General features: G+C 42.5%; 2 protein-coding genes across 5 annotated transcripts in view; one reads left to right on the top strand and one right to left on the bottom strand.

Moving 5' to 3' along the window:
• Nucleotides 1-180, top strand: part of elovl1b (ELOVL fatty acid elongase 1b) — a 28,564-nt gene extending 28,384 nt beyond the window's left edge. For all 4 annotated transcript variants that reach the window (XM_028587947.1, XM_028587948.1, XM_028587950.1 and 1 more), the window contains one exon: nt 1-180. This exon is cut by the window's left edge and continues 1,095 nt beyond it. The gene's annotated coding sequence lies outside the window, so the exon portion shown is untranslated.
• Nucleotides 181-771: 591 nt separating this feature from the next.
• Nucleotides 772-9,560, bottom strand: zfyve9b (zinc finger, FYVE domain containing 9b). Its single transcript, XM_028587695.1, has 16 exons — nt 9,557-9,560; nt 8,851-9,494; nt 8,625-8,724; nt 8,324-8,520; nt 8,055-8,166; nt 6,473-6,595; nt 6,093-6,248; nt 5,662-5,886; nt 5,495-5,577; nt 5,288-5,392; nt 5,048-5,198; nt 4,546-4,626; nt 4,080-4,242; nt 3,818-3,923; nt 3,548-3,727; nt 772-1,382 (listed from the first exon to the last, which is right to left on the bottom strand). The coding sequence occupies exons 1-16, from the start codon at nt 9,558-9,560 to the stop codon at nt 1,221-1,223; spliced, it is 2,592 nt and encodes an 863-aa protein (XP_028443496.1). The 3' UTR covers nt 772-1,220.
• Nucleotides 9,561-11,744: the final 2,184 nt, after the last annotated feature.

The raw sequence follows: 11,744 nt of genomic DNA, 5'->3' as shown, positions 1-11,744 counted from the left end.
TCGTAAGAGGCAGAGAGAAAGCATCCTGCAGACCGGATCTACACCCGCCCAACTCAACCATCAGCTGGTTCATCACGGTCAGAAATGCGGTCATATTAGCACTCAGAGAAAATGTATATTTTACATCCATTCAGCCTGCAAATGGATGCAATCAATAAACCACTGATCCAGTACATACAATGGGGGTAAACTGCTTTGTTTTTCTTAATTGCAACCTACCATGTCACAGCTGTAAATTAACCCTCCTTTAAAGTTGCTTTATGAAACTGATCTTGAGGGCAAGTAATGATTGTATGCATTATATCATATTTTTTATATATATATATATATATATATATATATATATAGAGAGAGAGAGATAGATAGATAGATAGATAGATAGATAGATAGATAGATAGATAGATAGATATATATATATATATATATATATATATATATATATATATATATATATATATATATATATATATATATATATATATATATATATATATATATATATATATATATATATATAGAGAGAGAGAGAGAGATATTGGAATTATATAGTGGTTGGAACAAGTGCTGTGGAGAAAAAAAAAGTACAATAATTCCCTCTAAAATGTTGTGAAGTAGAAATATAAAGCAAAGTTAAGTAAATGTGTTAAGTAGAGGGATGAACTGTTACAGACAGTACCTCAGTCGTTGCAAGTTTAATTCCAGGCTGATATTACATTTCAATAGCAATCCATTAAAATACATCCAGTAAGAAAACATTATTTAGGCATTCATTCAGTGTGCATCAAATTGCTACATATACACTACATACTGTTCTTCAAGTCATTCTCTTTTTCTCTTTGCTTTAAGGTCGTGGGGCTGAATCCAGCTCCCACTTTTAAAAGTAATCTCCATACAGGAATTTGTATTGAACATTGTGGCGTAAATGATATCAAGCTATGAAGTTCCTACTGCTGTACAGTGATCTGATGGTCCATCCTAGGTTTCATGCGTACCCAGATTGTCTGCTGCATGGCAGGGTGAGATCAGAAGACCACTAAGAGTCAGACCACTTCTCTCTACTCGTGAGTGGATGAGATGGATGCAGACCTTAGATGTGGTCTGGTTCGCCCTTTGAATGCTTTTATTACCCTTAAACTGATAGCAGCACTGATGAGAAGTGCCAAAGACAGAGTTGTGGTCAGGGTTAAAAAGATGAAACGTGTGTGTGTGTGTGTGTGTCTCTAAGTGATGTTCTCCAGGATGTAAAAGATAAGCTCCATCACCATAGGCGCGTCGCCTCTCTTGCGCCCCCTGCTGTGGATGACGGGGATCAGCACGCTATCCAGGGCGTTTAGGTACTGAGCTGGGAGGGGCTGCCCATTGCTCCCAGCCACAAATCCCACCTGCAATTACAAAGCAAACCAACAGGAGCTTGTGTTATAAACGTTACAAATATGCATTATGTGATTCATATTTTAAATGGTAAATTAATTTATTTTTGGCGTGAGAGAGCATCTGAAACTTTAAGGAATCCATCTTCAAAGTGTTAGCAGAGTGATACCTATTCTGTAGCATAGAAATAAATATCTCTGCTAAATAAAGAATTGATAGTACTGGTAATATCTATATATATATATATATATATATATATATTTATATATATATTATATTTTTATATATATATATATATTTTTTATATATATATATATATATATATTTATATATATATATATATTTATATATATATATATATATATATTTATATTTATATATATATATATTTATATATATATATATATATAAAAATATATATTTATATTTATATATATATATATATATATATATATATATATATATATATATATATATATATAGGTTCTAATGGCTTCATTTTATGCCTTTATGGGCTGATAATCCTACCCAAAACATTTCCCTAGACCTACATAAAACCTATAAAAAAAAGAAACTGCAGACACTTTTTTTTAGTAGTTACTTCATTCATGCTATTTCCAGCAAATTAAACATTTCTGTAGCATAACATTTTTTTTAAATGGCAGAACACGTCAACAAGTCACATTTCTGTCTTCACTCAATCCTGAACCAGTATGTACAGTGGTTACTCTATTTCGGCTTTGTAGGGCAGTAGCCTATTTGTGATGCAACCTTATTATGGGAGGTTAGTAACAATGTGTTGTTGTGACTCAGCCAGTGTTGCATCAGTCTTGTTCTCACTTTTTAAGGTAACGTCTCAGAATCGACTGCATTTTGCCTCGGCCTTGTCTAGGTCTCAGGCTATTTCAAGACCACAACTGCCGGGAAATCATTAAATTGCCTGTGCATTGTCTGATTTATTTGTTAACATCATACTGTGATTGGATGTAAAACTTCCCGCTTCAAATTAGGGGTGGGGGAAAAAATCGATACAGTATAATATCGCGATATTTTTCGTGGCAATACTGTATCGATACACAGACGGCAAGTATCGATTTTTTATGATACAGTATATGTGTTGGTCAGTCTGTCTGCTTGACAATCCCATTTTGCAGCAATAAAACTGAAGTGAGATGAACGAACAGAGAAATTTATCTTTTTCGATAAAACAGATGTTGACAACATTTTCCTTTGGGGACATCATTTGAAATTGGGAAAAATTTGAAGTTGGAAAAAAAGGTAATACATTGCAATATATCGCAGAATATTGCAATATGTTTAAAATTGCAATAATATCGTATCGTGACATAAGTATCGTGATGATATCGTATCGTGAGGCCTCTGGTGATTCCCACCCCTACTTCAAATGCAACCAAAAAATGGACTCATCTCTAATATTAAATTCATGTTTACAGCTGTCACTCCTTCACTCGCAGTCAAAAAAAGTGAACGCGAGAGACGGGAGAAGAAGCTGTGGCTGTCTCGGAGATGTCAGCCAAATCTTCTGTTGTAAAATTTGGCTAACTAAACCACAAAGAGTTCATCTGCAAAACAGCGTCCAAAAGAAAATAACAGAGCAGTATTTAAACTCTGCAATGCAACGCTGACTGAGACAACTGGACCACGACAAACTTTTATCGGCACTTAGAAAGTAAGGATAAAGAAAGGTAAGCTAAGTGTAAGTGACGTTAGCAAAGCTAGCTAGCTAATGTTAGCAATCTGCCTCTGTAACTCTTCAGAAATCTCTTTCCTCCTCACCCAAAGACATTTTTTGCAATTATAAGCTATAAAAAAGGTGAATAAATGAAATCATTCATTTGTTTTCTGTGGGTGTTTTTTTTTATGGGAATGTGGATCTTTCAGATCAATTAGAGCAGTGCTTATGGGTTGCATGTTCCATGTTTTATCATAATGTGTAGAATGCAGTGTGAGACTCGCACTGGTCTGGTCTTGGTCTTGACTCGGTTTCACCCTTCCTTGGTCTTGCTATTGACTGTCTCAACCCTTCAAAGTCTTGGTCTTGTCTCAGTCTTGATACACTCTGGTCTTGGTCATGACTTGGTCTCGGGTTGAAGTGGTCTTGACTACAACTCTAGACTCAGCTCAGTGATATTAAACAACAAACATCCTTTCTGACCTCTTGAGAGTGAAAAGCGACACGCAGCCCCAGTTTGGCCATCCCGTCCTCTTTCAGCAGTTTGAGGTGTGGACACAGTGCCAAGCAAAACGCCCGGGCGATCCGCTCCGTTAGCCGGTCGTGTTCAGCAGAGTCACTCTCTCCTCCTTTGGGATGATCCCTCCTCTGCAGGAAGAACACCTGCACGACACATACACAGAGATGTGATGGGAGGAGAAGACAGTTTCAGGCCGACTAATGTTGATATTTTAAGCAGATCGTCAAATGTACTTCTGTCCAGCGGATAATCTTCCCGTTTTCTTTGTATTCGGACTTCTGAAACATCTTCGTACTGCTGATGGACTCCATGGATTTCCCATCGATGGGGCTAATAACTCTGCAGGATACAAACGCACATTGCAGGTAACAGCCATTTACAACATACGTAGATCAGAAATTGAAATGCAGTTGTTGATATGTTATTATTATGTTGTTGTCTTTGAGCTCCAGAGCGTCATTCTGCCACATGAACATCAAACAGGGACACGCTCACCCCTTATTCACAGCGCATTTCTCCTCCACCCATTGTACACATACACGTTCCTGGCTGTCTGATTGGTCAAGACGTCCACAGGTGACAGTGTAGTCTTTCATCTCCCGTAGCGACCTGCGGAGCTCCGCCATGGTTTCCACGGTGATCTGCACCATCAGCCCATCTGAGGAGAGGGGACAGCGATACAGGAAAAACACGCACACACACACACACACACACACACACACACACACACACACACATATACACTCACATGCATCAACATGTACACACGCCTAGACAAACAGTCTGTTAAAATGTACACAGACACACACATACAAAGATCAACACATTCTGAATCAACCAGTTTTAAAGCAGGGGCGTTAACATGCACTACTTATTCAAAAAAATGATGTCAACAATGAATTTCCTGCAGGGCAGGAAAAAGTCAAGGTGAACCTGAGTCCCCTCTGAGCGGACATCCTACCTTCTACGATGCTGGACTTAGCGAGGTATCCTGCAGATGCTTTGAGTGCACTGCTGAATATAAAAAAGCATGATCCAGTGACTGCAAAAAAAGAAAGAAAGCATAATTAAAGACACACTCTGTGGCTTCAATCCTGTTACAATCAGTCTTTATAGTGACAAGAAAAAATGATCATGTAGTGCCATCTAGTGTTATAAAAAGGAAGGTGAACTGCTCTGGTCCTGTGGGCCACTTGGGCCCTTTGTTTCTCTTTTGGCAGTTTTAAAGTTAAATTATGTTGCATCATGTCATCTATATTCTTTATCTGCTTCTTCCATTACAATTAAATCCATTTTGGCTGCACATTTATTTGTAATGGTGGAGTCAATGTAAATAGATGTTCCCCCCCTTAGTCCCCCCTTGTGGCAATTCCCATTTCTGATTGCAACGAATGTCCTCCATTACTACTTGATTGTTTTACATTAAGTCCAGACTCTGATATCTTGATGCTGTTATGGCCCACCTTTGCGCGGCTGATTGTGGATGCTGATGGCTTGGGTCTGGTACTGGCCATCGTCTCCTTGCACACAGATGAGGTGGGAGTCTGCAGTCTCATTGAAGCACGCCCCAATGGCAAGCACATGCTCATTGGATTTATTCAAAGCCTTCATTAGCTAACGAGAGGGAAGGATGAGCGTTGATAAAAAAAAAAAGCATAAACATTATTATTAACTCTGTGATGCATTTAAAAGCTTAGTCTTACCTCATTATACCCAGTGGTCGGTATCTTTATGCAGGTCCTCTGAGCTTCTAGATCCACAGTGAGCCCTGGCACCATTGGTAGGCTGTAACGGTAATTCCTAAAGTCCTGGAACAGGATAGGAGGAGCAGGTCAACATCAGTTATGTGAAGTTTGGTCAAAGTTACAACACCAAAATTAACTTTTAATGGTGGGAAATGTCATACTCACAACTAACAGTCTCATTATGGTGTGGCCAATTTCCCCAAACAAGGGCTTCCTTAAGCGCACACTGTACAGAGGACACGGGTAAACTGGAACAAAAAAAGAAAGTGGGTAACTGAAGAGGAAACCTCTAGCATTATTGATGCGGTATTTAATACCAGGGCCTGGCTTACATCTGTATTCGGCCCCCAATCGCAGCATGAGACGCAAAGGAAAGGCTTTGGCCCAGGCCACCTCTGCTCTGTGGACCAGCAGGCCAAAGAGGTAGGGCTGGTTTGGCAGAGGTAGACCTTGAAGGGACTGGAGAGTGGAGCGTATGTACAGGAAGCCCGCATGCTCCTCGCTGCCTAGGAAACTACTGCCAAACAAGGACAGCGACAGGTGTTTCACAACCTTTCCTGCAGAAACGCACAGGGAAAAGGACACGTGTAATTGTAGCAACAACAAATAAACTTTGAGGGGGATGACAGTGCATGGTAGGCAGTTGGAGGTGGGATGGATTAGAGTCTAAACATAGACAAAATTCTATACAACACATCTCTACTTGACTATACTATCTGTTTGTTTGTGTGTGTTTGTGTGTGTGTGTGTGTGTGTCTCTGACCTGTGAGGGTGTCCCTGTACAGCTGGATGAAGTGGCTGAAAATGTCTTTGGGGAAGCTTTTCTCTTCAGGAAGGCACTGCAGCAGCACCACCACCTCCACCTGGCCCACAGCATGCATTCCCTTTGTCGTCACACACCAGCACTTCCTGTTAACATCTGTCACACACGGCACAACATCAGGAGTCTAAAAGCACAGTTTTTTTTGTTTTTTTTTACTGAAATACAGCTAGTCATCCTTTTTTGTAATCACTAATAATAATAATTATTATTTATTTGTAGCATCACAGCAGCCCTATGCTTGATTGTGTACAATATGTTGCCATTGTATCGATTTCTATGCACTTTAACATGCACAATGAAAAGAAAAAAAAGAAACATACAGTTGACCAGCTTGACCATAGCAAGTAGGTTAGCATTGAGGACAAACACCAGGGGCTTGGGCTTGCCACTCTCCAACTCCTGAATAAGCAGCATCTCAGAAGGCTGCTCCTCCACAGTGTAATCTGATGGAGGAAAACACATAGTAACACTGCTGTTAGACTGTGTATCTTCTACGACTGCACATGCTGGCACAGAAAAGTTTTTTTTTTTTTATGACATTGTACTTTTATCCATAGTAAGCTAATAAAAGAGCTAACTTCATGGCTTCAAGATACACGTTTAAAAAGGAACCCACGGCTGTGTAAGGATTAACAACCATTGTCTAAGCCGGGCCGTAATAAAAATGCAAGGACAGGTAGCTTTTATTAATGCTATTATTTTAAAACGCCCCTGTTTAACCAGGCAAGACAGGGTCCACATTATCAATTACAGTAACAGCGCTATAGGGAGTAGTCATGAATTTTAAGTGGGAATAATCAAAACATAAATACATTAATCGCTACTTCATCTTTTGTTCAGAACAGACAAGCGGAAAATTGTTCATTTAAAGGTCCCATGACATGGTGCTCTTTGGATGCTTTTATATAGGCCTTAGTGGTCCCCTAATACTGTATCTGAAGTCTCTTTCCTGAAATTCAGCTTTGGTGCAGAACAACAGCCACTAGAGCCAGTCCCACAATGAGCTTTCCTTAGTATGTGCCATTTCTGTGTCTGTAGCTATAGAGGAGGAGAGAGGGGGGGGGGGCAAGGTGGATTGTGGGGGTGTGGCCTTGACCAACTGCCACTTTTATTGTTTGAAAGCCATCATGTCTCTCTCTCATGGGTTGGCCAAATTCTCTGGGTGGGCAAAGCAGAGAAAGGGGAGGTAACCTTCCTTGTTATGACCTCATAACAAGCAGATTTCAAAACGGCCCATCTGAGCTTTCATTTTCTCAAAGGCAGAGCAGGATACCCAGGGCTCGGTTTACACCTATCACCATTTCTAGCCACTGGGGGACCATAGAAAGGCTGGGGGAACGCATATTAATGTTAAAAAACCTCATAAAGTGAAATTTTCATGCCATGGGACCTTTAAGAATATCCAGCATTTCTCTTTAATTGCTAGTGTCACTTTATTTTGCCGCTTCAGTTTGCTCTGCCTTTTGCCATCACTACATTGTCAACTGCTCAACATCAGACACCAAACTGTTTTTTTAAACATTATTTTTTGGGACTTTTCCACCTTTAATTGATAGGACAGCTAGGTGAGAAAGGGGGAAGATATGCAGGAAATCATCACAGGTCAGACTCGAACCCTGGACCTCTGCATCGAGGAATAAACCTCTACGTACATGTGCGCCTGCTCTACCCAGTGAGCCAACCCGGCCACATCAGAGACCAAACTTTAACCTCTTGTGCTGCCTGCTTTGCAAACTGCCTTCTGTGTGTGCCTCTCCTCTTATCTTTGCACCATGCAAGACATGATGACACCAAGAAACAGGATAAGCACATTTCAAGGAAAGGGAAATAACAGCATATGTGTTAAGAAAAAAAAAAAGTTATTTTGCCTCTCACCCTGAAATTGGATGGAAGCTGTCTTACCTCCTTTGACTCCTGTGGAGGTGAGGATGGGTGGCAGGCCATCCAGAGGGATGAGGTTGGCCGAGCTGCTCACTAAAGCTGTGGTGCCCCAGCCATAAGGACCACAGGCCTCCTGGAGGAAGAGGGAGGCAGAGGAGTGACCCAATTTCTTTTGGTCAAATCTTTGTTGTAAAAACTATCCGACTAATTATAGTACAAAGTACTATAATTATAGTACTATATATATATATATATACTATAGTTCCGTGTTATATTTTCGATGATCCTACATTGATATTTGTCCCATGTGGCCGCAAGGCTCTCCTGATCTGTGGTGAACCCACAGGACTTCTAACCCGCCCGTCCAGCGCCCGTCTAATCAGCGGTGAGAACCCTCTGACTGGTGTGGTCGGAGCAGACTCGGACTGCTTATTGGGGAGCATGTCTTCTGCAAACCACACCCTCCTTTTTCCCCTCGGGGGCGTCCCTGAGGAGAAGATGTAAGAATTAATTCTGCAGATTTTCATAAAAAAAAAAAAAAAAAAAAACTGTGAACTTTACCAAAAAAAAAAAAGGTATGTCTGTGCTCACTTTTGAGGAGGGTTGAATGACAGGAAACACAAACTCGTCCCTCCTTGCCATCCAGATGCGTGAGTCTGAACTTCAGATTGGAGCAAAGTGCACAAAAAACCTGACGACGCACACATGCACGTGCACACACCACATAAGGACAGACGCACAATCAAGACGTCAACAAGTCACTCGAGAACATCTAATCCAATTTCATTTGAAATGCACGCGCAACATTTTTCCTCACCTTTCCGCAAGCACGGCAGTGATGCCTCCTCTTGGTGAACGTAAACTTGACCCCACACTTCATGCAGACCTGTGCCTGAGCATCAGGGACCCACACTGGAGCTACCTCCCCGAGGACAACGCCTCGATCCTTGGACAGAATCCCAACAGGGCTCAGCTGGGACTCATTGTCAGGATCCAGAGGCGAAGCTGCACAGTCCCCCATCGCTCCCTCCCCACCGGCTGCCTGGGCCTTGCTGCCGTTCATTTCGTCTCCTCCATCGGATCGGACCATCTTAAGCTGGCCACGTGTCTCCTCATGTGAGAGAGTAGAGGGTGCTGCTGTCGCCTCTGAGCTGCAGGACTGCTCCAGCCTGCTCTCCTCCAGTTCCTTCTCCTCGACCACAGAGTCCTCCTTTGATAGGAGAGCATGGGTCGGCTTCTTCTTCTCCTCCGCCACCTCTTCGTCCTCCTCCTCTGGCCACGCGGCCTCGGCAGGGCTCAGCACCAAGGTGCTGGAAGACTCCCCGAAACAACTCTCACCCCATGTGGAGATGGCGGTCACAGTGCAGCTGCCTTCCTCCAGCTGGGAGGGTGAAGCAGTTTTGGCAGGATGTTCAGATGGTTTCTGCTCACATGGCTCCAAGCTGCTTCTGACTGATGCGTCTGAAGAGGTCTTAGACGGAGATTCTGGTCTGATTTGGCCGCAGACCAGTCCTGGTTTGGACACATCCCCATCTTTGAGCACCAGCAGGCAGGGTCTGTTCAGCCAGTGGTGCTTGGTGTCCTGAAGAGACGGATTGTCTCCTTCATCTGTTTCGAGGGGGAACATGATGATATCATGACCCATCAATGTCACACACAATGCATGTATGCTCATTAATAATGACTCATTAGGTGGAAATGTTCACATGTGCTAAGTGGCCATTTAACAGCATGTGATCATTTTTTTCATCACCTCGAACACACCTCGTTGCTTTCAATCATCCCTAAAGGCAGCATTAGCACTCAGTCGCCCTTGAGAGGTGTGTTTCAGCTCACAGAAAAGACCACATGGTCGAAAAAAAAGAAGAGGAAGAGGTTTCTTGAGGACTAAATATTGATGTAAAACCAACCGTACTTGTATAAGCAATCTGTGATAGGCTACCACGTATAGCTGCTGGTTCCCCAGAGAACCAGCAGTTCAATAGTGGCGCTGTGTTTGATTGGCTCTCTAGCCTATAGCATCTGTTACCATGTTACCATGAGCATTTACAGATGCTCTTTCTGTTGGCTTGCAGGTGTTCACACTAAAACCTTGACTGGTTCTGTGTATTGGCCCATCTGTTGTGTGCCTTTGGCGGTAAAGACAAAGGCAAATGAACAAATGCTCATGGTAACAAATGGTTTGCACATTCCAGTTGTTTCCCACTGATCATCACCTGCACATCATGTTCAGTTGAGCTGACTGTACAGTAGCCTAAAGAACTGTATTTCATTGTAAATATAGTCTAATTCAATTCAATTTTATTTATAGTATCAAATCATAACACAAGTTATCTCGAGACACTTTACAGATAAAGTAAAAAGGTAATTAATTGTATTACTGGTCTCTTTGTTATTGTAGTTTGTTTAACCCAAGATGTTCGGGTCTTTGGGGACGTTTTCAATGTTTGCTAAAAGAGAAATTATGCTATTTATTTAGTTAGTCCATAATGGTTATTACCCTTATGGGTAGAATAGCAGGGACCCATAATCAGCCCATCTGGGGCCCAGCTAGTGTGGGCCCCAGATGGGAGAAACATGGGTTGCCCATGTGGGTTTTAGCTAATGAGCCATTCGATTCTGAATGACTGCATTCGTAATCCCAACGTGAGATTCCACGTAAAGTAAACTACCTTCTCTGATTAAAGCCAATTAGGCCTACTGTTTCAGCACCATTCTCTCACATGGCAGTTACGTAATAGCCATTAGCCTACTGTTTAGTAGGCAGGCCTACCAGCACCAAAGAGAGTTCATGTGTCCATAGCTGGTGTTTCATTGAGCTGTAACACCCAGTGATTCATGAAGAGTTATTATGACTCAGGCAGGACTTATAATAAGTAAATAACCACTAGAAATCATACACATAGCCTACTGCTATCCGGGGATTATTGGCCCTTCTAATTTCTATTTGATGTAAACGATCTATTCTAATTGTCCAGGTTATCCTGCATTGCAGCGATCCTACACACACACACACACATACAAAACATAAAAAGAAAGGCGGGCCGTGTCGCTCCTGCTGCGGGCTCCAGAGTGAAGATTCCCCGACACGGCGGAGGGCGATACACGGATCCGGCTGACTGGAGCGATCGCTTGAACGGGACAGTGACGCATTCAACACACGTGCAAATGTTTAATCCGCTCGCAGGAACCGGAGCGGCGGCAATGCGACACTCACCCCCGCACCCCGTTACATCAGACCCAGCAGGACACTTCACTCAGGTGATGTTTACTGGAGGAGCCTGCGGACAGCGCGTGTATGTACGCAGCCTGTCTTCACACGGGAATGTGCGCAACACACACACACACACACACACACACACACACACACACACACACACACACACACACACACACACACACACACACACACACACACACACACACACACACACACACACACACAGATGATGCGGACTACGCGCGCGGCCAAATGCTGTATCAGCGATTCTCTGTGACAAACACAGACGCGCAGTATCATCATCCTGTAACGCACACGCGATGGATGGGAAGTAGCCTAAAGCATCTCGACCCCGTTACAATCAACAATACAATTCTTACCCTCAGTTATCGCTCCCAAAAGGCTTTCATTCTCGTCATCCCGCGCAGAGAAGAACTTCAGCATTTTATCCTGTTTGACATGCGAGAGCCGAGGAACACGGACTCCCGAGC

Source organism: Perca flavescens, chromosome 9 (assembly GCF_004354835.1).
Source record: "Perca flavescens isolate YP-PL-M2 chromosome 9, PFLA_1.0, whole genome shotgun sequence".
Taxonomy (NCBI): domain Eukaryota; kingdom Metazoa; phylum Chordata; class Actinopteri; order Perciformes; family Percidae; genus Perca; species Perca flavescens.
This window is presented reverse-complemented; position numbering and strand designations above follow the sequence as displayed.

What these genes read in the sequence shown, in the direction of transcription:
- zfyve9b (XM_028587695.1), bottom strand. An exon ending in ACTGCCGTGCTTGCGGAAAG is followed by an intron (nt 8,725 to 8,850) that starts GTGAGGAAAAAT and finishes GTGCGTCGTCAG; the next exon opens with GTTTTTTGTGCACTTTGCTC. An exon ending in TCATTCAACCCTCCTCAAAA is followed by an intron (nt 8,521 to 8,624) that starts GTGAGCACAGAC and finishes TCTTCTCCTCAG; the next exon opens with GGACGCCCCCGAGGGGAAAA.